Source organism: Sus scrofa, chromosome 13 (assembly GCF_054392235.1).
Source record: "Sus scrofa isolate SSC_HxYL_T2T_F1_AM1 chromosome 13, Sscrofa_HxYL_maternal_Yorkshire_Landrace_v2.0, whole genome shotgun sequence".
In the NCBI taxonomy this organism is placed as follows: Eukaryota; Metazoa; Chordata; class Mammalia; order Artiodactyla; family Suidae; genus Sus; species Sus scrofa.
In genome coordinates, this window is record NC_139395.1 from 138,078,147 (window position 1) to 138,104,324 (window position 26,178).

General features: G+C 42.6%; 1 protein-coding gene and 1 long non-coding RNA gene across 14 annotated transcripts in view; one reads left to right on the top strand and one right to left on the bottom strand.

Annotated features, from left to right (window-relative positions):
- Nucleotides 1-6,978, bottom strand: part of LOC146397643 (uncharacterized) — a 93,867-nt gene extending 86,889 nt beyond the window's left edge. Inside the window, exon 1 of the long non-coding RNA XR_014824502.1 lies at nt 6,859-6,978. This is a non-coding gene — a long non-coding RNA (uncharacterized LOC146397643). The remainder of the gene's footprint in view (nt 1-6,858) is intronic.
- The window catches only part of MAP3K13 (mitogen-activated protein kinase kinase kinase 13), a 176,386-nt gene extending 151,460 nt beyond the window's left edge, over nt 1-24,926 (top strand). For all 13 annotated transcript variants that reach the window (XM_021069980.2, XM_084990591.1, XM_084990590.1 and 10 more), the window contains 7 exons: nt 8,043-8,152; nt 9,125-9,241; nt 9,928-10,065; nt 14,559-15,348; nt 18,705-18,775; nt 21,330-21,627; nt 22,463-24,926. In XM_021069980.2, coding sequence (XP_020925639.1) covers nt 8,043-8,152; nt 9,125-9,241; nt 9,928-10,065; nt 14,559-15,348; nt 18,705-18,775; nt 21,330-21,627; nt 22,463-22,564 — 1,626 coding nt within the window. In that variant the 3' untranslated portion in view covers nt 22,565-24,926. The remainder of the gene's footprint in view (nt 1-8,042; nt 8,153-9,124; nt 9,242-9,927; nt 10,066-14,558; nt 15,349-18,704; nt 18,776-21,329; nt 21,628-22,462) is intronic.
- Nucleotides 24,927-26,178: the final 1,252 nt, after the last annotated feature.

The following is a 26,178-nucleotide window of genomic DNA, read 5'->3' on the forward strand; positions in this document are numbered from 1 at the left end:
GTGAGAAGGAACAGCTTCTCGGAAAAGGGTATTCTGATTCTTATAATAATTATATAACTCAATTCATTGTGAAACAATAATGATACCTCACACGTATGACATTTGCAGTTTTTTAAGCACTTAACATATTAGTCTCTTATTTGAAAATAGCGTGTATTAAAATGTCCTCTTCATAGTGGGTTCTGGTGAAATTTTTTAAGAGAAAAGAGGATATGAAAATAAGAGAAAAGAGGATATGAAAATAGTGGTGTACATACATTTGAATTAGAATTACTGCTGACCTTCATGAAAGTGTTGCTGTCCTTAAAGTTAGAAAAGCTAAAAGATGGAAGGGGAAAGTTAAATACCAGAGAGAGCCCATGGTAGAATTAGGCCCCAAGAGAACCTTTTCTCTAACTTTAAGTGTGTCACCTAGTGGCACCAAATAAAATATAATTTAATGTATCTGTTAGTCTTTACTGTATTACCATCCCAAACCTTATGGCTAAAAATAATAAGCTGTTCTGTGGGTTGCGATTTGTGCTGGGTAGCTCTTTAGCTGACTTTGACAGGGCTCACTCATAAGTCTGCAGTCAGTTGCCAGGAGGGGCTGGGAGATGACCTCATCCACAAGTCGGGTGATTGGCTGGCTATTAGCTAGAGCACCTGAGTTCTCCTCCATGCAGCTTCCTGCCTTCATCAACTTGAGCTTTTTCTGTGGTCTTCAGAGTAGCAAATGCAGCAAGAGAGCAAGCCCCAGTGCACAGGTGATTCTCTGGCCTGTGTGTGCATCGTGGCTGCTAATGTCTTATTGGCTAATACAAGTCACAAGCTAACCCAGATTGGGAAATAGGCTTCACCTCTTGACAAGAGAATCTGCCATTGCACATTGTAAGACAATGGGTGCATTGGTGATAAGTTTGTGGCTATTAAATAAGATGCTATAGGGAGTTCCCATTGTGGCTCAGCAGTAACAAACCTGACTAGTATCTATGATCCCCGGCCTCACTCAGTGGGTTAAGGATCCCGGCCTCACTCAGTGGGTTAAGGATCCAGCGTTGAGCTGTGGTGTAGGTCACAGATGTGGCTTGGATCCCACATTGCTGTGGCTGTGATATAGACCAGCAGCTATAGCTCTGATTTGACCCCTACCCTGGAAACTTCCTTATTCCTTGGGTGCGGCCCTAAAAAGACCAAAAAAAATTAATTAATTAATCAATAAGATGCTGTAAATGGCATAAGAATCAGTAGTCCGACCATGATCGATATGGATAGGGAGTTGTGGGGGATGGGTATGTATGAGATCCTTACCCCTACCAGACCCAGACAATAGCAAAAGGAATAAAATTCTATGAAACTTTGGCTTTTAAAATAAAGTGATGATCTTAAATTGTAGCTTATACTTGTAGAATTTAATATAGTATTACCCAATTTCTTATACAGCTTTGTCTCACTTTCTGAAAGGAATTTTTGCAACATGAATTCCATCTCTGCATTGACTTCCATTATCATTTCAAAAATTCATTCTCAGAGAAGACATTTTATTACTAATTAGTGTCTCAGTCTATTGCTAATAGCCCCCCATCTCCAATGGGTGATGAGTTTACCTACTAGGAAAATATGCATTGAAAGCAAACTGGACTGGGAGGGGATCATCCGTGGGAGTTACATATGCCAGGTAATAACCTGGCCCAACCAGAGGCTTGGAGTTCATGCTTATCTAGTGTCTGATAAACAGAGAGATACTCCACCCACCAGATATTGGGGATTATCTCAATTAAGGCACGAGGTTTCTTGCAGTTTCTAAGGAATCGGGGACTTTTACCCTGCTGCCCTGTTCTAACACACTCTCTATGACCCACAAACCCAGCTCTCCCCACGCTGTGTCTTTAGTCTGGCTTGCCCCTCTAGTTTTTTAGTGATTCTGAGGAATTATTATATAAGTAAAATGTTTTTATTTTAGTGAAAATAAGAGGATAACTTTTGACATTTCCTATGTTCTTTGATATGCATTCAGGTAAATTCCCTTAGGTCTGTTAAAACTATTGCCCGTCTATACAAATACATGTAGGTATTGGCTGCTAGATAAGAAATCTTTCAAATATTTTCTTCTGTTAGTATTCAGAGGAAGACTCAGGCCCTTTTCTGAAATGGAAGAGAATTATATTAAGTACTCTAGGAATCCCAGACTTTAGGATATGATCACAATCACAGCTTTGCTTCCTTTACAGTAAAACTATACATATACCACAATTTTGAAAAACAGTGTTTGGTGAGAGTAGTAAGTCACCTTTGGGATGGAAATGCTATAAAATTGGGTTGTGATGATCAATTGTACAACTATAAATGTAATAAAATTCACTGAGTTAAAAAAAAAAAGGTAATAGGTCACAGGTCATTTCAAGGATGACCATACATAGTTGGAAAACATCAAGTTCTAAACAGACTTTACTTGCATGCTCCCAAAATATCACTTTTAAAGCTAGTGCCACATTTTCTGAGTATCCAGCATAAGCATAGTCCTGTGCAGTACAACCAAGTACTCACAGGTGGTGTCCTCACTTGTACCAATTCACTTCTACTAATACGTATACGCAACATTAAAATCGAACTCAGAAAAGGTTCTTTTAGAGCAAGAATATGAAGAGGAGAGGAAGGGAAGGGAAACAGTGCATTGGACATCTTTTAATGATTCATAAATTGCTCCACATTTTTATTCCATCATAGAATTTCACCTCTCCTTAAATAGTTCCTGGAAGTTTTCAGGTATTTACATGCTGATTTGTCTCTGGGTCTGAAATTCAGAGTATCTCTGGCTAATTATAATAAAGTATTTATGGACTAACCAGAGAGGTGCTGGGAAAAGTAACAGATTTGGAGCCTAAACCCCATTCTGTGACCTTAGATATGTTACTATAGTTCCCTAAACTTCAGCTTACTCATCTGAACAATGAAGATAATCATCTCTTCCCTTCCTTGTAGAATTTCGGTGAGGATCAAATAAGATAATAAAAATGTAAATGCATTATAAAATGTAAAGAACTGTTTGATTGTAAGATGTGATTATTACCCCTGCCACAAAACTAGAAAAATTAAGCTTCCTTTGAGGTATGAACATTCCAGGTACTTTTTCTCATGAACTCCTGAGATAGATAAGATGGCAGCTAGGGAGCTCCTATTCATTGTATTTTGACTTTATCCTCCTCCAGCGGACAAGAACTGATTGTTTAGCACATAGTTTTGCTTTTTGATAGCATCCTTGTACCTGAAGCCCTGAAGCCTTGCCTCTTGCTTGCTGACAGAATCTTCCCCACATCACTTATCAATCAATGGCTGTTAGCTACTGGGCCCACCCTCCCCCAGAACTGTCAGTCAAGAGGGCTGCCAAGAGCCCTGCTGACTCCTTCCTGAGAGAAGATGCTTCATCTGTTTCTCATCAACAGCACATGTATAAAGAAGCAGCATATATAGAACAGATGAACAAAGGAACCAATTTCAGCACAGTATTAGATTCTGCCAAAGCTATTGCTTCATTCCTTGACAATAACCCATTTTTCCAAGTAGGCAATTATTGCTCCTGGTATTCGAGTACATTCGATCTGAGACTTTAGAAAACATTTTAGCCTGGTTCCAGACCCCAGCTGAGGTGAGTCAGGTGACTTGCTTCTGCGCTCTTCCCCAGTCCTCTGCCTTTGCACCATTCTAGTTTCCTTTTGAGTGCCACCAGGACCACCAGAAATTCAGGGGCTGGAAGTTGCAGAGATGGCTTATCATAGGGACACACTGTTCTACTACCTTAAGAGCAATTGTGTCAAGAGCAAGTCAGTGCTTAGCCACAGGCTGGGCACTTACCTGGGGAGGCAGTAGAGATTTGTGTGCCAATCAGAGGTTGGACTGGATGACTTCTAAAGCCTTTCTGACTCAGAATCTATGATTTCCCACTATAGGGCTAGAAGAATCAAATTCTTTTTTTTATATAAGAATTTACTGTATATTTACTTAAGTATGTATATAATATATTTACTTATTATATTATGTATTATGTATTATATTATGTATGTAATATATTTACTGTATATTTACTTAAGTATGTATATAATTTACTTAAGTATGTATATAATATGCCATTTTAACCTTTTTTTGATTTAATGATTTTTATTTTTTCCATTGTAGTTGGTTTACAGTGTTCTGTCAATTTTCTGCTGCACAGCAAAGTGACCCGGTCACACACACACACATATATATATATTCTTTTTCTCACATTATCCTCCATCATGTTTCATCACAGGGATTAGATATAGTTCCCTGTGCTATGCAGCAGGATCTCATTGCTTATCCATTCCAAAGGCAATAGTTTGCATCTGTTATCCCCAAGCTCCCAGTCCATCCCACTCCCTCCCTCTCCCCCTTGGCAACCACAAGTCTGTTCTCCAAGTCCATGACTTTCTTTTCTATGGAAAGGTTCATTTGTGCCATATATTAGTTTCCAGATATTAGTGATATCATATGGTATTTGTCTTTCTCTTTCTGACTTGCTTCACTCAGGATGAGAGTCTCCAGTTCCATCCATGTTGCTGCAAATGGCATTATTTTGTTCTTTTTTATGGCTGAGTAGTATTCCATGGTGTATATATACCACATCTTCCTAATCCATTCCTCTGTTCATGGACATTTAGGTTGTTCCTATGTCTTGGCTATTGTGAACAGTGCTTCAATGAACATGCAGATGCATGTATCTTTTTCAAGGAAAGTTTTGTCTGGATATATGCCCAAGAGTGTTCAGGCCTTATCTGGAATATAAAGAGGATTTCATTCAATCCTTTTTCAAATAGCCTCATGTTATTATTTTTTAGGCAAGAAATAGATTTATTAAAATAGGATGCATATGAGAGATGCAAGCAAGAGAGTTCACTTTGTGACTCAGTGGTAAATGAACCCAACTAGGATCCATGAGGATGCGGGTTCAATCCCTGGCCTCGCAAAGTCAGTTAAGGATCCAGCATCGCTGTGAGCTGTGGTATAGGTCCCAGACACAGCTTGGATCCCACGTTGCTGTGGCTGTGGCATAGGCTGGCAGCTGTAGCTCCAATTCCACCCCTAGCCTGGGAACTTTCATATACCATGGGTGTGGCCCTAAAAAGCAAAAAAAAAAAAAAAAAAAAAAAAGAGAGAGAGAGAGAAAGATGCAAGTGGGCAGGCAAGGAGGTTTTGCCTAGCCTCATATTAATGTTTGCAGTTCTTTCCACTGACTCTAGCTGGAACAGCAGTCTTCCACCCAGCACCTTCTGGGTATTGCTTTATTGATTAGCGCTGTTTTCTGCTAAAAGACTGTAGTCCCCAGCTGACATCCATTGGATTCTGTTGTATCCATAAGGCACTGCCATCACCTGCCAGGAGCTGCTATTTTTTACTATAACTGAAGCTCTGGACTTTTCAAGATTCTGAAGTTTGCACATTGTCCTGTTTGTGCAATGAACTGTTCCTTTCCATATTGAGATACTTTTTTTTTTTTTTGTCTTTCTAGGGCTGTACCCACGGCATATGGAGGTTCCCAGGCTAGGGGTCTAATCGGAGCTGTAGCAGCCGGCCTACGCCACAGCCACAACAATGCAGGATCCCAGCCGCATCTGTGACCTACACCATAGCTCACGGCAATGCTGGATCCTTAATCCATTGAGTGAAGCCAGGGATCGAACCCACAACCTCATGGTTCCTAGTCGGATTCGTTAACCACTGAGCCACGACAGGAAGTCCGAGTTACATTATATTAAAGGTCACAGAATAGTGCTGGTTATGGCCCAAGGTTTTGTAAAGGCATTTTAGTGAAACAAAGGGAAATGCCTCCCCATTCCTATGTTGATAGCTTTGTTATAGGTCAAGATCCCAAGGACTCCTCCTTCCCTCAGGTTTTCTCTCAGAGACTCCTTAATCTCTGTGCAAATTGGCTTGCTTGCCCATGTCCAATTCTTGGATATGCCCAGACATGTCTAAATTAAAGATTAAGTGCAAATTGGAACTCCTGTTACATAAAGATTCTAAGTGCATGTGATAGAACTCCAAAATTCACATCAACCTGTATGTGATACCTTTGGGGAAAACACTTTATCACTCAGTACCTGGTGTTTTCTCACACATCCTGTTCCCTCTTCATAGGAGGGAACTTCTTTTGGGAAATGTGCTTTCTTAATAAGTGTCCGTCTTGAGAAAGTTCTCTTTAAATTTCATATTCTCATAAGCTAGATGTCAGGAGGTTTATTTCCTCCAGAATTTAAAAAAAATCTAATCTGTGATATCTGGTTTCTCACCACCAGAGGGAGATATTCCTTTTCCTGGTCCCTTCCTTAAGTATTGGACTAGGAATCCACTGACATGGTTTTCACAAAAGAGGATGCTTTAAGGCCCACATTTGGCACTCTCCCTTATCCTTTTTAAGTAATATAACTCTTGATTGTCAACCTTTGGGCTCTGAAAGCTCAAATACTCTTCCTACTTCATGACTTTGATCTGATAGCTGAGAGAGCGGTGTTACCTGGGGCTCAACCAAACCTGCATTTACAGGTTAGATACAGTCAAAGACTGCTACCAAACACTGGACAGCACATTCTGGATCTTGGCTTTCTGATGACATTGTTTGGCAGATTTGGTGCCTGAAAGTCAACTGACTGACAGAAATTTCTACCCAGTGGTCGGTCAACATGTACATATATGGAGATCTGATATATTTTGAACAGATAAGCAAGATGATTGTTTTCTACATAATTGAAATTTGATTTCCTCTATAAAAATAAATGAGAAATAACAAATTTGGGGAGAAAAATTCTGTAACTTCACAATTACTTAAGCATAACTTCTTCCATGATCTAAAGAGATCATTTTAACATGAATATAAAAGGAATAGACTAGCTCTAGAAGATGATACAGTTTGTTTGTTTGTTTATTGGCTGCTCCCACAGTATGCAGAAGTTCCCAAGCCAGGGATCGAACCTGCACCACAGCAGTAAATAATCTTGTCAGCTTCTTGTGTTGGTAGCATATACAAAATTTGAAGATGCATCTCCTTTAGCTGTTTTTCTAGCAATGGCCTATAGACTACATCCTTATAGAGATTGTCCTCCTAAAATTTAGATAAAGTTAGTCTGAAAGTCTATGCCCTATGGAACACCCAATTTCCTTTTTAACATGTCTGTGAATTCCTAGGAGATTTATAATTTCATGGACACTCTGGCTCTGCTTTCCTAAAATTCTTGGCTCCCCATCCCTGCCATCTTGTGGTTGTTCCTTTATCCTTGTCGTGTCATTGACCCAAACATGAAGTTCAGCACCTTTCCTTGATTTAAAACAAAACAAAAACATATATCCAAAGTCAAGGTAAATGTCAGAGACTTTACTAAAGGTTTAGGAAATTGGAAGAGGCTTACATCTTGAAAAACTTAAATCATATCCTAGATATCCATACATCTCCTAAAATTTTTCTCAGACTACTAATGTGTTTGGCTATGCTCTTTCTCCTCCTCCTTCTGTCTTTTCTGTTCTTTCTCTCACCCACAAATTCCTGCATAATTCCTCATATTTTATTCCCATCTCCTTCTTTTCATGCCCTTTGAATCTTCTAATCCAAATATTTTCTCAAGATATTTTCATAAACAAAGCCTGCTAGGAATTCTGGTCCAATACAAAGATGATCATATTCTCACTGACATGTGCTTCTACCATATGGTTATCAGAATTGTTCTTTCTAGCCAGGCTATCTCAGCCACCATCCTGACTTTAAACTGAGCTCTTTTATTCCAGAGATGATGGCTAATACTCCAGCTATGATGTTTCTTGTGATCAGTGCTGCAAGAAAATTGCGGCACACTAAATACAGAATATGGGGTGAGGAGTAGGATGGGGTGTGCAGATAACTAACATGAGATATTTTGCTATCAAGTAATATTTATTGAACATCTATAAGGCTTTTTAGTAGAAGCATACAGTGAGGAAAATCTTGTTCATGATTCTATGGTTATATCAGGGATTAAAACTCCTGGAATATTAATAAAATCTACTTTGCTCTCACCCAGGCTGAATGGAGAGAAGAAGTGAAGAAACATTTTGAGAAGATCAAAAGTGAAGGAACTTGTATTCACCGATTAGATGAAGAACTGATTCGAAGGCGTAGAGAAGAGCTCAGGTCGGCTGATCCCTTCTTCTTCACCTCTTCTTATTCCCAGGTCCTCAGATGTTAGCAGGAACCCTCTTTGTGAACCATTTCATTTTCTACACACACTTACCTCTGCTGGTTATTGTTATTCTCTTTTAAAGTTGCCCTGAAAGTCAGTCCCTCCTTTATACCACTTTCGTATTGTCTCCCCCTGCTTCTCTTATCTCCCTTTCTTATATCTCTGCAACAGAGATTCCTGGAGCAGTGCTCTTTGTTTATTCAGTTGCTGCCATAGACAATATGAAAGGTCAGAAATTTATAAGATATAGTTCCTGGGCTCAAGAAGCTCATAATCTATTAAGGGATAGAACGTAAGTTCATAGATAACCACTGGATTAGATAGGATCTGCACTGTGGATAAGTACGAATGAGTGATCGTGGTGTCAGCCTTAACTGCATATTTCCCTTAAAAATATACTATACCATATTTTTATTAAGATGTTGCCAACACTGCATAAAGGTTATAAATTATACACAAATTGTGTTCAGATTTTATCTGTGGCCCTCCTGGCTATTCTGTATGGCCCTTAATAACAAACTAAGTGGAAAACTTGTGTGTGGGGGGGGTTGTTTGTTTGTTCATTTTGTCTTTTTAGGGCCACACCCATAGCATATGGAGGTACCTAAACCCAGGGGTCGAATTGGAGCTGTAGCCACTGTCCTATGCCACAGCCACAGCAATGTGAGATACAAGCCACATCTGTGACCTATACCACAGCTCATGGCAATGCTGGATCCTTAACCCACTAAGTGGAAAACTTGGACTTCCCATCTCCCACTCCATCTTGTCTGAGTCCTTGCATTGGACAAGGGAACCTCAGATGTAGAGGGCCATTGAGCAAATGCTTTTGGGGTAAACCATCCTGTTCTTACTTCATTAGAGCTGACCCTAGTTCTCCCCTACATGAATCTGCTTCACTGCTCCTGGGTTTTATTTCATAGGCATGCTTTGGATATTCGTGAACACTATGAGAGAAAACTTGAGCGGGCTAATAATTTATACATGGAACTGAGTGCCATCATGCTGCAGCTAGAAATGCGGGAGAAGGAGCTCATCAAGTACGTATCCAGACCACTGTCTGTCCTGATTGATTTGGGTCTATCGGTCAACTGAAATGTCCTACTCTTCCAGGTTGCTGTTCCTCAGAACTGGCAGCTGTTTTATTTATTCACCCAGCATTCCTTAGGGGATGTGCTCAGGTCCCTGCTCTGGGGAGGCTTACAATTGAGTGGAGTTGTCACAGAGCTGGTTCTAGGGGACCGTGTGCTTGACAGGCATTTATAGCTTCAGCCTGCTGAACGTCTCAGAAAGGGGTCCTTGTTTCAAGAAAAGCTTGGAGTGGATGAGTGGGGGTTTACTGCCCCCAGGGGAAGCAAGGTGGCTGCTGCAAGTGATTCCAGGTGTTCCTGAGAAGGGCAAGAAGTCCTGGGGCCCTGAATAAAACAGCATTTTACTGAAAATAAGTGGGACTTGCACCATGGCTTTGTGTCTCACACAAGGCCTGGTGGGAAAGGGAAGGTCAGCCTCTGAGCCCATCTGCAAGCTGAAGAGAAAAATAAAGCCAGGTTAGTTTGAATTTAGTATTTTTCTTTCCCATTTAAACTAAATAGCTGCCGTGTTACTCAGATAGCCTTTATCTATTAGGTGTGGCCAGAATCTGGAGCTGGAGTCAACCTGTGAAAACACTCTGCCCTCCTTTTTTGTCTGCCATGACTGAGAGGTGGCTTTTTTTTTCATTCTCCAGGCGTGAGCAAGCAGTGGAAAAGAAGTATCCTGGGACCTACAAACGACACCCTGTCCGTCCAATAATCCACCCCAATGCCATGGAGAAGCTCATGAAGAGGAAAGGCGTGCCTCACAGACCTGGGATGCAGGCCAAGCGGTGAGCGCCTGCATGACCTGATATGCAGAGAACTGGGGAGATATGCCCCCAGAATACATTATCAGATGATGGTGGGTGTGGCCACACGGTTCCCGCATCGTCAGCACACCTGCCTCTAGATAGAGAGTAGAAGGTGGGCGAAAATGTGTCATGGACTCCACAAACCTAGTTTTTACTGTCTGAAGCAATGATATTTATTATCTTAGCATGGAATAGCAAAAAGAGAAAATGAACTGGGGGCCAGAGAGAACTGGATCCAAATCCTGGCTCTGCCTATTAGAAGCCGTATGTTTTGGACTGTGTCACTTGGCCTCTCTCAACCCTGTGGGTAGCACAGGAGATTTTCTTTTCTTTTCTTGCCTTCTAGTACACAGAATTGAATTCACCCTAATTCTTGATTTGCGCAACATTGGTCCATGCATGTCCCACTTTTATTTAGTTAGTACTTTTTCATAAGATGATATGTGCCTAGAAAGCCACCACCAAAAGCAAAAGCAGAAACTTTAATCATTGCCTATATCTAACCATATAGTTCCCCTCATCCCCACTCCTGTGTGAGATTTTTGTGAAGTTTAAATAAAACAACATGTGAGATCACCTAGTAAATCACAGTTGCTTAAAAAAAAAATGGGTTTTAAAATTTTTTAAAGGTGCCCTCTCCCCTAATTATAACACATTTTCCTTCTTACTAGTTTAGTTTTATAATGCTCTTCCAGTTTTTATTACCAAGCTCTGCTAGAGCTTCATTCCTCCCAAGAAATGGAGAGGTGACCCTATCTGGAATTGATGCAAAAGAAAGAAATGTCCCTTAACCTGGGGTATAGACCCATCAGTGAGACTTGAGCTAAATGCAGTAAGAATAAAGGTAACAGAGAAATGCAAACCAAGCATGTATTTTAAGGCTTTCAGAATGGTGACTATTCCACCATAGCATGACTAATACAAAACCTAAACTTCTGAGGGGGAACTACATGGATTAATTCTAGTTTTTCTTTTATTTACTGTGCCTGACCATCTTCTGGTCAAGCTCTGAGAAATTGTTTTCAGATACCACCATAAAACACTCCTGGAATCCCAACTCTTCTTTTGGCTTACTAATGAGGCACCAAGTTTACCTGCTGGCTCCTTCCTGCAGTCTGCCAACAGTTAAAAGTAAGAAAATAGGAAAACAGAGTTCCCGTTGCGGCTCAGTGGCTTAAGAACCCAACACAGTGTCCATAAGGATGCAAGTTCGATCCCTGTCCTTGCTCAGTGGGTTAAAGATCCAGCATTGCTGCAAGATGCAGTATAGGTCTCAGATGGGGCTCAGATCTGGTGTTGCTATGACTGCGGCATAGGCTGGAAGCTGCAGCTCTGATTCCACCCCTAACCTGTGATTTGACCCCAGACTTCCATATGCCACAGCTGTAGCCATAAAAGAACAAAAAAATTCAAAAACTAAGAAAATTTCTCTCACTGGGGCAGAAAATAGTACTGTTTAATTTTTCACAATATAAGCTTGAGTTTACTTTTATTTTGGCTGTAAGAAGTGTGTTTGAAAGAGTTTAACAGCACCAATAGATGCTTAGTTGACAAGCTGAACTTGTCTAGGAAGGTAGCTTGGAGTGGGTATTAGAGCTGCAAATAGTTGTGCTTTTAGTTGATTGCCCCTTGAAGGGTTTACGTTTCAGATTATTTGGCAGTCCAGTGATCATCAAGTCAGAAGGCCAGTGACCCCTGAGGTGATCCATAGAGGAGAAACCATCCACTAACCTTTAGCCTATATTTCAGTTTGTAGGGGGTTTTTTTTTGGGGGGGGGGGGTTGTTGTTGTTTTGGTTTGGTTTGGTTTGGTTTGGTTTGGTTTGGTTTTTGGCTACACTCTTATCATATGGAAGTTCCCAGCCAGGATCAAATCTGAGCTGCAGCTTTGACCTATGCCACAGCTGCAGCAACCCTGGATCCTTAACCCACTGTGCTGGGCCAGGGGTCAAATCTGCACCACAGAGACAATGCCAGATCCTTAACCTGCTGCTCCATAGTAGAAACTCCTTCAGTTTGTATTTAGTTAGAGACTGAAGAGAGAGTTCAATGATGGACCCACTAAGCCCATAACAGTTAAGTATAATCCAATAAGATAGTCTGAATACTTCATAATATAGAGACACTTGGCATGAGGAAAGAACTATTCCTTGGTGTCCAAAGACTTGGGTTCAAGTTGTGAATTCTACTGCCATTTACTAGCTTTGTGACAGACACAAGCGAACTAACCAGTCTGATCCCTCAGTGCCCTATCTGTACCATTGATATTGTTAACAGTAAAAAATTAGTGTTTGATATATTGTAAAGTGCTTTGTAAATTGTGAAGTGCTGTATCAGTTTCATTTTTGCACTGCCAGTAAACACAGCTTTCACCTGACTTATGACCCTTTCACCTCAACTCTCTTTTAGGTTCTGCCCTAGCCAGGTACTGTGTAAGTAGATGCCCTAACTGGGCCTTGGAAGGCTCTCTTTCTTCGGTAAAAAGCCACAGGATCTCTTCAATCCAGATACCAACTACAGAGCTGTGATTCTGAGACAGAAAAATGCTGAGAACACAGTACCCTACCCACCTTATCATAAACCATTACATCTGGAACTTCTGTGCTAAGACTCTAACAGCTTTTCCTGAAAGAGAGGAAAAACCCATCTCCTACTGCCTGATGCCAACTAATTTCCTATGAGGCCTGGCTCTTCAAAATGTGGTCCTTAGTTCAGCATCATCTGGGAGCATGTTAGAAATGCAGGCACTTAGGCCCCATCCCAGACCTATGCAATGATTTTAACAAGCTCCCCAGTGATTTTCACATACCTTCAAGCTTGTTCTCTAACCATCCAACAAGGCAGACTAGAAATTGGGAGAGACTTCTTGTCTGGATTCTACCAGTAATGATCTGTGCGACTAGGAGCCACTTTGGCTGGGGTTTGGGTGCCTCATCACATAGGATGAAGGCAGGACTGCATCTGTGGTTTCCCTGCAATGTCTGGGACCCCCTAGAGCTTGTACAGATGTCTCTCTGCCCAGGGAAGAGAGAACAGGGGAGCCCTGTGGGGGAGGGCTTCTGCTCTTCCACCCTTCTTCAGCTATATCCACGTTTGTTTTTTAAATAGATAATGGACATGTAACAATATATTAATTTCAAGTGTACAACTTAATGATTCAACCTATGTGTATATTACAAAATGCTCACCACAATAAGCCTTGTTAACATTTATCACCAGACATAGTTACAAATTTTTTTTCTTTGATGAGAACTTTTCAGATTTACTCTTAGCAATTTAAAAATATACAGTACAGTATTATGTAACTGTAGTTACCATGCTGTACATTACCTATGAATTATTTATTTCATATCTGGAAGTTTGTGCCTTTTGACCCCCTTTACCCATTTCACCTACCCTGTGCTCCCAACCCTCACCTCTGGCAGCCACCATTCTGTTCTCTTACTATATCTGTTTTATATATTGGGTTTCTCATAATAATTCATTTGAGTAAAGGATTCTTTTGTTTCAAAAAAAAAAGGTGGGCTCTAAAGCTCTGAAATCTCCAGCTGATTTGTGTCTGTCTGGTCTCAAAGAACAGTGGGGCTACTTTCTGGTGGGAAGAACCTGGCATCCCATGATCTCTGTGATGAATCAGTTCATCAGTTCAGAAACCATTTATTGGTGTGCACAAGGCTTACTTGCAGGCTCCGGCTTCCTCCTGCACCTGACTCAGTCACGTGGGCTAAGAGAGACCCTTTCTCCTTTAGGAACGCCGTAAAACACCAGGGTCGCTCCTGACGAGCCCGTCTTGTGCTGGCTCTGAGCAACCTCTGGGACTCTCTACTAATTTCCTCCTCCTCTGTTCCTACTGTCTTCTGCCCCTTCCTGAAAAGTTTATTATGTATGTACTATGAGCAAGACTCCTTGCTAGTGTCCTCCACAGGCAGGGGTGGATACGACTTAGTCCCAGCCCTCAAGGGGACTGTGTCTAGACCAAACTCCCTGAACTTAGCCTCTTGCCTAATTAGCTGAGGTTTCCTTCCATGGACCCAGACCTCCGTCCTTAGTGATCCCTTGTGGATCCATCATCAGACAGATTTCTGATCAAGGGCAAAAACCCATGCCTATGCACTGGCATATTGGCACCAAGCTGAGGGCTGATACTGGGAGAAAGAAGTCAAGAAGCCTGTAAAGCAGAATTTAAAGGGTATCAGGGAGTCACCTAATGAGGTACAGAAGGAAATCCAGAAGGAATAAAGGGAATCCTCTATACATGGACATTTAGGTTGTGTCTAGCTTTCTGCTATTATAAACAAAGCTGTAACCTAACACGTTCCAACATCTTTCTGTACATCTATTATCTCCATTGGTTAAATCCATGTGTGTGTAACATGATTCAAAATGTATGTCTATTTTAAGGCCTGGGATATGTTTCCCCAAACTTGAATGTGTTTTCATGTGTTTAAAACCAAACCTGTTCTTTTCTCCCAGGCCAGATCTGTTGAGATCCGAAGGTATCCCCAGTGTGGAAGTGGCTCCCACTGCATCCCCTTTGTCTGGAAGTCCCAAAATGTCCACCTCCAGCAGCAAGGGCCGATATCGGAGCAAACCACGCCACCGCCGTGGGAATAGCCGAGGCAGCCATAATGACTTTGCGGCGATCCTGAAAAACCAGCCAGCCCGAGAAAATTCCCCCCATCCCACTTACCTACACCAAGCTCAGTCCCAATATCCTTCTCCGCATCACCCTAATCCTCTGCAGCAGCAATACCAGCAACCCCCTCCTGCCACGTCTCAGAGTCACCATCCCAGACTCAATATGCACGGACAGGACATCGCAACCTGCGCCAACAACCTGAGGTATTTTGGCCCAGCGGCCGCCCTGCGGAGCCCACTCAGCAACCACGCTCAAAGACAGATGCCTGGCTCTAGCCCTGACCTTATCTCCACGGCCATGGCAGCAGATTGCTGGAGAAGTTCTGAGCCAGACAAGGGCCAGGCTGGCCCCTGGGGCTGTTGTCAGGCTGACCCCTATGACCCCTGCCTCCAGTGCAGGCCAGAGCAGCAGCGTGGGTCCTTAGACCTGCCCTCTGCTGAGCCAGGGGGGAGGAGCCCCAACCTTTTCAAGTCACCAGCACACAATCCCCTGTCGGAAAGTGCTCAAGCTTCTGAGAAGATGGAAGAGAATGAATTCAGCAGCTGTAGGTCCGCATCACCCCTTGGCACCTCTCATCACATCACCCCCCCAGTGCTACCTCGAAAAACCAGGCCCCTTCAGAAGGTAAGGTGTAACGACAGCAGCAGTGTGGCTCACTGCCTTCATGGAATGTCAGAGCCTGTCATATGCATTATAAAACATACATTAAAAAGTATACATTTTGTGAAAAGATGAGATGATAAAAACATAAATAGCAGGGTTTGGGTTCGTATGTTTTTTTTACTTTTAGCACTTTCCACACTGCTTAAGTGATGGACTAAGGAATACAGGGAACTGATTCAAATGTATATAATTTACAAATAGAAAAATAGCCATATATTAGGGATATGTATTCAAAAGAGTTTAGAACCCACTACCCTAGCCTAGTCCTAAGGGATATTGCAAGAAGGAAGGATCCCATTACAAAACAAGTTTGGGAAACAGTATCCTCTGGCCCTTCTTAGAGATTCCTAGTACACATTAACAAATCCTAGGATTGGGAGTTCCCTGGTGGCCTAGCAGTTAAGGGTCCAGCCTTGTCACTGCTGTGGCTTAGGTCACTGCTGTGATGTGGGTTTGATCACTGGTCTGGGAACTTCTGAAAAAAAAAAAAAAAATCCTAGGCTTTGAGAAGTCACGCAGTAACCTTGTTTAATCCAGCATTTCCTCACCTACTTGACATACTGCCTTTTAAAAATAACACCTAAGATAACATCTGTTGGGAGTACCTATTGTGGCGCAGTGGAAATTAATTCGACTAGTATCCTTGAGGATGTGGGTTCAGTCCCTGGCCTTGCTTGGTGGGTTGGGGTCTGGTGTTGCTGTGAGCTGTGGTGTATATAGGTGGCAGACATGGCTTGATAGCTGCAGTGTAGGTCAGCTCCATTTCAACCCCTAGCCTGGGAATTTCCATATGCCACGGGTGTGGCCCTAAAAGGCAAAAAAAAGAAAGAAAGAAAAAAGAAAAGAAAAGAAAGAAAAATTTTTTAAATAACATCTGTTTGAGTTCCCATTGTGGCTCAGCACAAACCTGACTGGTATCCATGAGGATGAGGGTTTGATCCGCTCAGTGGGTTAAGGATCCAGCATTGTCGTGAGCTGTGGTGTAGGTCACAGATGCAGCTCAGAGCCTGTGTTGCCATGGCTGTGGCGTAGGCTGGCAGCAGTAGGTCTGATTTGACCCCTAGCTAGGGAATTTCCATATGCTGCAGGTGTGGCCCTAAAAAGACAAAAAAATAAAAAAATGAAAATAACGTCTATTAATCCCCCATGGAACCAGCTTTCTTCACAGTGTATTTTATAAAAACATCACTTAATTAATAACCATCATGACCTAGCCAGTTCTCAGTCCCTGAAACCTGTTCCTCTCCTCCTTGCCCACTGGCTGCCTGTGGTTTATTAGCTGAGAGGCCATCTACTTCTCCTCCCTTGTGGTTAGATGCAGTCTTGGGAGTCAGACAGACCCCAGTTCAAAGCTAGACTCTTCCACTTAGTACCTTTATAAAAATCATAAATATTTAGTACCTTTTTAAAAAATCATCGGTTTCCTATCTACAAAGTGAGGCTAATAGTAGATCCTGCCTCATTGGTTGGTGTGAAGATTAAACGAGTTGATAAAGCATTTAGAACCAGGCCTGGCATGTGGCAACCTTCCAAAAATGTGAGCTTATCTTGCTTAAAATGTGTAAAAACTATTTAGCACTCATCTTGCGTAAGGCTGTGTGTGAAAAGTATTTAGCACTCAGAAAACACCCACTCAGTTCTAACTATTGTTTCATAGCATCTCATTCATCAGTTCAGTTGAAGGAATGAAAATGTCTAAGATGTGAAAGGGCATGTTTTGGCCAACTAGACAGTTACTAAAAAAGAAGCTGAAGCTCGGGGCCACTGCCTCAGAACTGTATTCCCTTCTCTACATACAGTGCTACCACTGACCAAGCATTCCCAGAGATAAATTGTGTTTCGAGTAGTGCAGTGGATTTGGGCTAATCCATTCTCTGCTCCTCTAATTCCTGTGGCCAGTAACATATATATATATATTTTTTTTTTCTTTTTGGTAACAATCTTATTGAGATCTAATCCCCATACCAAAAAGTTCTCCCACTTAAAGTGTACAACTCAGTTCTTTTTATTCAGGGTTGTACATCATCACAACTAATTTTAGAGTATTTTCATCACCCCAAAAAAGAAACCTTGCACCCATTAGTGATCACCCAGTTCCCTGGTCCCCTCCCAAGTAACGTGTATCTTTGAACCATCCAGATGCCATTTTGATGCATCTGCGGGTCTGCGGGCCATGGAACACACCCCTTCTACATTTGACTTCACTAGACCTGCACCCCCACAGTGCAGCTCCACTTCCCTCCATTGAGATACACCCCCATGGCTACCGAGGGGCACATGCTTGTCTCCACAGTCAGGATAACGCCATCCCTGTCTTTCTTCCTCAAAAAAACAGATCAGAATACAGATGGGTAAGAGTGATGTATTATTAGAACTGACACTAAGAAAGAATTATCCTCAATTTTTGGATACAGCTCTTTGGGCCCAGTTACCCACCTCACAAAGGATTGTAGTGATCCAGTGCCTCGTGACAGTGGGATTAAGGACAATTGATCTTCAGTGTGGCTCTTCCTCTGCCCTTGAAGGGAGGTGGAATCTTCCCTCACAGGGGAGATCATGCTCTCAGATGGGACACTACCCAACCTCCCAAATCAACCACAAAACAATGACGAAGCCTCAGAGGTCCTGACCGGAGCTCTTATCCATGCCCCCATCCGCCTCAGTCATGTGCTAAGCAACTATTTTGTATGCAGTGTTGTAATAATGGTGGAGGAGGAGTACAGTAGACCAAGATGTGGTCTGACCTTAAATAATGCTTGTCTTAGTAGTAGAGATGATGTAAGTGTAATAACAATAAAATTAGTGAAAAGGTGACTGTTACATAAAAGGGGAGAAAGTAGTTGTTGGGCTTTGAAGAACTGAAAGATCACTTCTTCTTGGAGTCTCCAGAGCCTAGAGCCACTAGTGATAATAGTTACGAGAGACTACCTCAACATCCAAGACGTCTTGTCCAGTTTCCCAGTTTGCCCTCTTCATCACTCACCTCTGGACACTGTCATGGAGTCTTCATCTCCCTGAGGGCAAAGATAACCCAGTCTTACCCGGTTCTGTATGTCCTCCAGCATCTAGTGCAGGGCCTGTCATTAGGGACACCCAGGGAAAGTTGCTAATGAATGAATGAAGACATCTATATTTTAAACATATGTGATATATAGATAGATATATAGATGTATGTTTAAAAATGACACTAAACAAGCTATTATTTAGTGCCCTTGATAATAATTAAATCTTTTACGGGGACTGTGTGTGTGTGTATGTGTGTGTGTGAAAGAGAGAGAGAAAGAGAAATAAGACTCTTTTTTCCTTGTTCTCCTCAGAGTGGAGACGACTCCTCTGAAGAGGAAGAAGGGGAAGTAGATAGTGAAGTTGAATTTCCACGAAGACAGAGGTAAAACCGATAAACACGTATGATTGCTCTCAGTGTAATCAGGGAGAATCCCGAGTTTGCCACACCTCCAGTTCCATCACAGGCCACTTTCTAACGGCCTCTGAATAGGAAATTTTGAACCTACTGTGTTCATGGTTTCCCATTACCTACTTTAACAGCTGGCTGTGCACAGCAGATTCTAGTTTATCTAGTTTATCACTCAATAGGAACTCCAAGATGAGGAAAACATGGATTCAAGGTTATAACAGAATATAGTGGGCAGTTTATGTGATGTCCATACTGCTTTATGGGTAATTTTACTGGTTTCTAGTGTACCTCCCCATATTAGTCTACTCAGACTGTCATTAACAAAGTGCCACTGACTAGGTATCTTAACCAGTAGAAATTTATTTCTCCTAGTTCTGGAATCCAGGGTCCCTGGTGAGAATTCTGTTCCTGGCTTTCAGACAGCAGCCTTCTTGCTGTGTCCTCACTTGGTGGGGGAGAAAAAAAAAGAGAGGTCTTCATCTTCTCATAAGGCCACAGTCCTATCGGATTGGGGCCCCACCCTTTTGACCTCACTTGACCTTAATTACCTCCTAAAGACCCTCTTTCCAGATTCAGTCATGTTATATTGCAGGTAAGGCTTCAACATAGGAATCAGGGGAGGACACAATTTAGTCCACAGCCATTCTCCCTGCCTTGGATTTTAGACCTCAAGTATGACTAGATGAACTGAGTCCTCCTTTAGCCCATCCATGGTAATAGCTTCCTGCCTAGCTGGCAATAATAATTTTGCTTATGGGACTAAAGAAGGACCACCTCCCTCTACTTCTAGAATTAAGAGCTGTCCTTATGTAGAAGTATGGATGGTAGTTTTCTCCCAGGAGGTCTGTTCTGCTAATAGGCTTTCTGTTCTTGAAGAGTAAGATTCTAGGAATACCCCCAGGAAGATTTGTGTAGTTGCCCAAAAACCAGAAATTTCCTGAAATCAAGGGACTTCTCGTACTTTGGTAAATTGTATTCTGGGTCCCTATGCTGCGCACAAAATTGACATCTGTTCAGAGTTCCTGTCATGCTCAGTGGAAAAGAATCTGACTAGTATCCGTGAGGACTCAGGTTCGATCCCTGGCCTTGCTCAGTGGGTTAAGGATCCGGCATTGCCATGAGCTGTCATGTAGGCTGCAGACGCAGCTCAGATCTGGTGTTGCTATGACTATGGTATGGACTGGCAGCTGTAGCTCTGACTCGTCTCCTAGACTGGGAACCTCCATATGCCGTGGGTGTCGTCCTTAAAAAAAAAAAAAAAATTGAAATCTGTTCTCATCCCCTGGGCTATTCCTACCACATTGCCATTGCTAACTTGTCTCCTTGGATGCTGTATTTTCTCCTATGCAGAGAATGAACCCAGATAAAATGCCTTTTCATCCTCTGACCTCACTCTCTGGGCATCACAATTATGTTTACTCCCAGCTTTCGTTCCTATGTCACACCATTAACTTAGCCCACCTGATGAATTCCCACCTTCTTGCCATGATGCAAATCTTCTTGTTACTTCACGGTTTTGCTTTTTATAATATCCTTCTTCCTGCCTCCCTCTGGATTCCCAGCCTTGAGAGGTTGTGTGAGCCCTACCTTAACTTCCCTTTCCCACATGGACTTCCCCACCTCTGGCCTCTCTTCGTGTGTCCTTGACACCCCCACCCCCAGCCCATCACCTGGCCTGGTCATCAGCCAACCTCAGATGTGTCCTAAGAAATGCAGAAAGATCAGCCAATGACAGAGGGAAAGCACCATCTATTTTTATTTTTACTTTTTTTTTTTAATCAGTGTAAGCTAACGGCATTCGTATTTACTAGGCTACCTGTCAGCAATGGGAAAGAAATGAGGAACTTTTGTAAATCCCCTCCTTCCTCCCAGAAGATTTGCCTCACCAGGCCTAAACCCAGATGGTACCAGGAATGAGCCACCAACTGGCTGGGCAGTGCCCACAGCTGCAGAGTGGATGTCCCTTCCAGGCTCATTTCTCTTAAGGGTCGGTCAGCAGGGGTGCTGAAGGCACTTGGCCTTCCAGAGCTGCCAGGCCCAGTGGAGGGCAGGGAGAGGACACTGGAGGAGCATGAGTAGACCTGGCCTGTGGCCGGCTCTGCCGTCTGGCCTTGAGCAAGTCACTTCCCTTCTCTGCCTCCAGTTTTCTGCTCTGGGAAATGAGTCAGACCAGAGAATCCCCCAAATCTCTTTCACCTGTGAGAATCTAGGTGGTTGTTTCTCTATGAATAAGAAGCATAATTTCAGTGTGAACAGCTTCATACCCATGAGCTGATTTTCTCAAAGCCCAGCGGTAGCCATCAGCTTTGGTGTGTTGTGTGGGACCGCACAGATGTATAAACCAAATGAAAGGGGACATTCAAATTTCCTTTCAGTTGCTTTAAACAGCTTCTGCCTTGCTGGATTTGACTTACCCTCAGGGTCAGGAGAAACACTGGACACCTTGTCACCACCAAGGCTGTGAGTGACAAGGAAAGGAAAGTAGCCATTCTGGTGACTAAGTTCCTCTGGTGCTTTGTGGTTCCAGGCCCCATCGCTGCATCAGCAGCTGCCAGTCATATTCAACCTTTAGCTCTGAGAATTTCTCTGTGTCTGACGGAGAGGAGGGAAATACCAGTGACCACTCAAACAGTCCTGATGAGTTGGCAGATAAACTTGAAGACTGTCTGGCGGAGAAGCTAGATGACCTGCTGTCCCAGACGCCGGAGATCCCCATTGAGATATCCTCGCATTCAGATGGGCTCTCCGACAAGGAGTGTGCTGTGCGCCGCGTGAAGACGCAGATGTCTCTGGGCAAGCTGTGCTCAGAGGAACGTGGCTATGAGGTGGGGGCTCCTCTGTTCTCTCATCACTGTTCCCTTCCTTGAGCTCTTTGAGTTAGAACATACCAAGTCCCCTAGGGTCTTTACAGTTATCATCTAGAGTGTAAGATAAAACACTGCCTCCATGAAGTAAGTTGAAGTAGAGATGACAAAGCGCCTCCCAAATGGGCGCAGCTCTCCCACATGAAGCACATACGTGGAACTGCTCAGGAACCCTTCATCCCAAGATGTAACTCAAGCATCACTTCCTTCCAGCCCCATCTTCCAACTTGGTTAAGGAGGTGAGCCTCCCTCCTCTACATCCCCACCAGCCCTGGGGGATACCATCATGGCCCGTGTAACACTTTAGTTCATGCACACTACCGCCTTCTGAGAGGCAGGATAGCTTAGTGGTTGGAAGTGTAGACCCTGGAATTGGACTGCCTAGATGCAAATCTCAGCCTTTCCATGAACTCACTGTGCTGCATTGGGCCACTTAACCTCTCCATAGGTCAGTTCCCTTATCTTTAAAATGGGTATGATAACAGCCTCTATCTTTTAGGGTTGTTGTGAGGATTAAGTGGGTTAATAGATGTTAAAGCACTTGCAGCAGTGCCTAGAATGCAGTAACAATATATGTGGGCTATGGGGGCACTATTATCACTGTCATCACCTTCATCATCATTGTCATCATCATCTTTATGTTTTCTTTCTCCATTAAGCCCACAAGAACAGGACCTAGTCTCATTTATCTCCGCCAGCAACCTAGCGCAGTATCTGTCACATGCAAGTATTCAGTATATGTTTACTGAGTGAGTGCAGAAAAGAATTAAGGTCTTACGTTGTCTTGACTTTGCAGAATCCTATGCAGTTTGAAGAATCGGACTGTGACTCTTCAGATGGGGAGTGTTCTGATGCCACAGTTAGGACCAATCAACACTACAGCTCTGCTACTTGGTAATGAAAGAATACACATCCTGAAGATCTCATGGCTATACTGGCATTTCACATCCATCCCATCCCCAGACTCTTCCCACTCTCTCCCTGCTTTTTTATCTGGGAAGAGAGCTGCCCCATCTTTCTTACCCCTAGAAATGAGCTGCAATAACAGGAACATGAGACTTCGCAAATCTCTGGAAAAAAGAAATCCAAATGAAATTAAGTCTCACTGAACATTTCAATCAAGAATGGCAGGGATCTATTTTATTGAAATTCTAGCTACTGTAACATTGATATTTATTTTTGTTTGACATTTTAACACTTTGTACTGTAAAGAGTGAACTATATATGATAGAGAGAAAGACAATAATTTCTTGCAAAAAAAAGAGAGAGAGAGAAAAAAGAGGAAAGACAAGAAGTGGAATTTAGGAGCAACATCCTTGGGAATTTGTGGGGCCAGGAGGTATTATTGCTACTTGAACAGGGGACCAGTTCTTTTGGCCCTAAGTGACGGAAGAAGAGCCAGAGCAAGACATACTGGGCATTTTAGAAAACAGGACAGCAAAAGAAAAGCAATTCCAGGTAACTTGAGAACAGATGGCATTAAGTTCAACTAGCTTGTCCAGATGGGTGATGGAAATGACCTAGAAAAGTTTGGAGACCAAATACTTACACCCAAGGTCTTTGAGGGCATGTGCTTCCTCTGGGAGGAAAAAGAAAACTGTATATGTGGAAGCTGATCTCATTTTTTAAACAATTTAAGCAGCATTTGGTAGTGAGACTTACAGATAGCGTCCAACTTTGTCCTTGACAAGTGTTCCGCTTTTTAATGCTGTCCATGCCATTACCTTGGCAAACGCATTACCTTGACCAACGTGTTGATTTTTCAGACTCAAGTGCCATCTTCCTGTAGCCTATTTCCTTTCCATCTGTTGACCACTTCTTTTAGGGAAAATGGGGGCGGGGGAGGGAGAGCCTGAGGAGGAGAGAAGGCTAAGACAAAACGAGAATGTCCAGCAGTGTTGGGAAAGCACATGGGAATTTGTAAAAGTACATTCTCAGACTATTTCGGTTCAGCTCTGTGGAGAAGATGGGATCACCGCTCCCTGGAACCAGGGTGCTTGTCTACCAGTTTTGTTGATTTAAACAGACTAGTCTTTGAAGGCAGCTAGGATGTGTGTGAGTCTGCCCAATGTCCAATCCCAAACCATCACCCATGTTTTGATTATATTAACCCATTCTATCCTGGAAGCTTTAGTGACTGGCCGCCACCATCAGAATAAAGGCAAAATAAGCAACTTGCAAAGGCACCCCCTCCCCCACCATGAGAGCATTTTTGTTAAGTGCTGTTTGTAAAACATGTTTGGGTCAATGCAGTCTTGAATAATTGGATTTGGAAATTCGTAGAAAGAACAACTGGTGCTGAGCAGCGATCGGAAAGAGTTTACACTGTCCGAGGTATGAGGTCCTGCCTGTCTCCATGGTCATGGGCTCTGAGAAGCATCCCAGGGTACGTCATTGGTGCCTCAGCTTTAAGGAAAATTTTATCTAGAATTTTATATAAAAGCAGGTGTTGGCCTACTTCCCATCTCTGCCCCCAAGATCAATTACTGCCAACAACCTCTGTAGGCTGAAGACCTGGAGAGGATGGCAAGAGGCTTTAACATTGCATCGTATTGGACATCAGGAAAGACTTATGCACACAGGTATTAAACCATTTCCAATGCAGATGAAAACATTGCGCTTCTCTGGGTGTCACTGACTGCATCAGCCAAAAAGGAAACGCAGGAGGGAATTGAGAGCAGTTCCTTTTGCTTGTTCGATCCCTCCATTTGTTTACACTTTATGTTGAGACATTGATTTAAAATTTAGTGTCTGTAATTTATAGCCCTTAGGTAGGATGAAGGAAAATGTTTAACTTATACAGAGAGCAGTATTGTTTCATTAAATTATTCCATTTTGTATAAATTCTGTAGCTGGCCTACATGAAAGATCTTAAGTTATGGCATTATTATCATTGTTATTTTATTTTATAATAATTATTATCATTCTCATTTTCTGTCGATCAGAAGGTGTGGTTTACGGTATAGCACAATGATTGTGTTTATTGCTAACCATGAATTATTATGGATTTTTATGATTTTTATGAAGGAATGAAAATGTAGCTGCCGTTTGGGAGCTCCCTGGTATTGGTCTTAGCTGTGTTCCCTCATTTTCTCTGTACAACAATCATCTGAGGTTCTGCCCTGGAGCCCAATGGATACATTGTGATTTTGACCTGATCACAAAAGCTCCTAGGTGGGCAGATGACTGAGTGGCAGACAAAGAGTTCAAAAGCTGTATACTTTCTCACGTTTCTTAAGAAATAAAATCATGAGACTACAGTAGACGCACAAAGAGAATTATTTAATACCCTGAGAGAAACAGGCTTAGAGGGATTCTACATGGGACCTGAGGGATAGATGGTTTCAACAACTGGCAGCATGGTTTGTAATCTCCTTCCTGCTAGATGCCGTAAAATCCCTTCTTTTTTTTTCTTTTTTTGGCTACACCTGTGGCATGAGGAAGTTCCCAAGCCAGGGATGGCGCCAGTAGCCAGAGCCACAGCAGTGACAGTGCCAGGTCCTCAACTTGCTGAGCCACCGGGGAACTCCAGCCTTTTTTTCTCCTAGTTGTGAGACTAAAAAAGGAAATAAAGAGATGGCATGACAGAAAATGTCTTAGTTGTGATGTCATCACACAGCAAGACTACAGAAATTCTAGGATGAGGCCTAGTCACTTAGAGAATCGCAGAGCTGGAAAAGTAGCTGAAAAGGCCATATTTTTCATCCTCTGACTTCAGAATACACCATACTGTGAATCTCTCTCGTTTGTTACTTCTGGGAACAGAGAGGCTGTGACTCTGTGTCCTCTTTCTGTCTGATATAAAACATTGATCATTCAGCTTTTCTAGCTTGCCCACCTCTAGTGGCCAAGGGGAAAGATGAAGGTCAAAGGGGCTTATACCTTTCCATGATGGTCTTCCTGGAAAACCCACCCAATACCTCATAATTGTGATAAGTTTTTTGAACTCCTCTCTTGACTGTCATAATGCCACATACCTGTCTAGATTGACTATTGTGAGCATATTAGGGTATCAGATAGTGTAGAATCTTCTGTCAGTCACTGTCTTGTCAAGAGTTGAATAAAGCTTCACACTGAGCATTTTAACTTGTTAGCAGAAGTGACGGGAGGCTTTAGAGAAGAGGTGTCTTTAGGTGAGGTTAAAAGAGAAATGCCTTCTCTATCCCAGGCCACCCTTCACTTTCTGCCTTTGAAGTAACCAGGACAGTTTTGAACTTGAGTGTGTTTCTTTGAGAACAGCTCCACAGTCATCTGAAGAGTGTGGAATGAAGAGCTCAGGGAATTTAAGAGCGAACTCTTCAGTCCTGACAACTGGGCAACAGTGCTTTAAGGAGACTCCCAGGGCTGTCATTTCAAACTTCATTGTTGATTGAGTTTAACCCCCCTTGGGATGAATGTCCACATTCATTTAGCATCTGTTTTTGACTGACTGCAAGATAATGAGTTTTAATTTGTGTTGCAGATGGGCATTCGGTTCTAATTTCCATCTGTTTCCAGATCATGTCCTCTGAA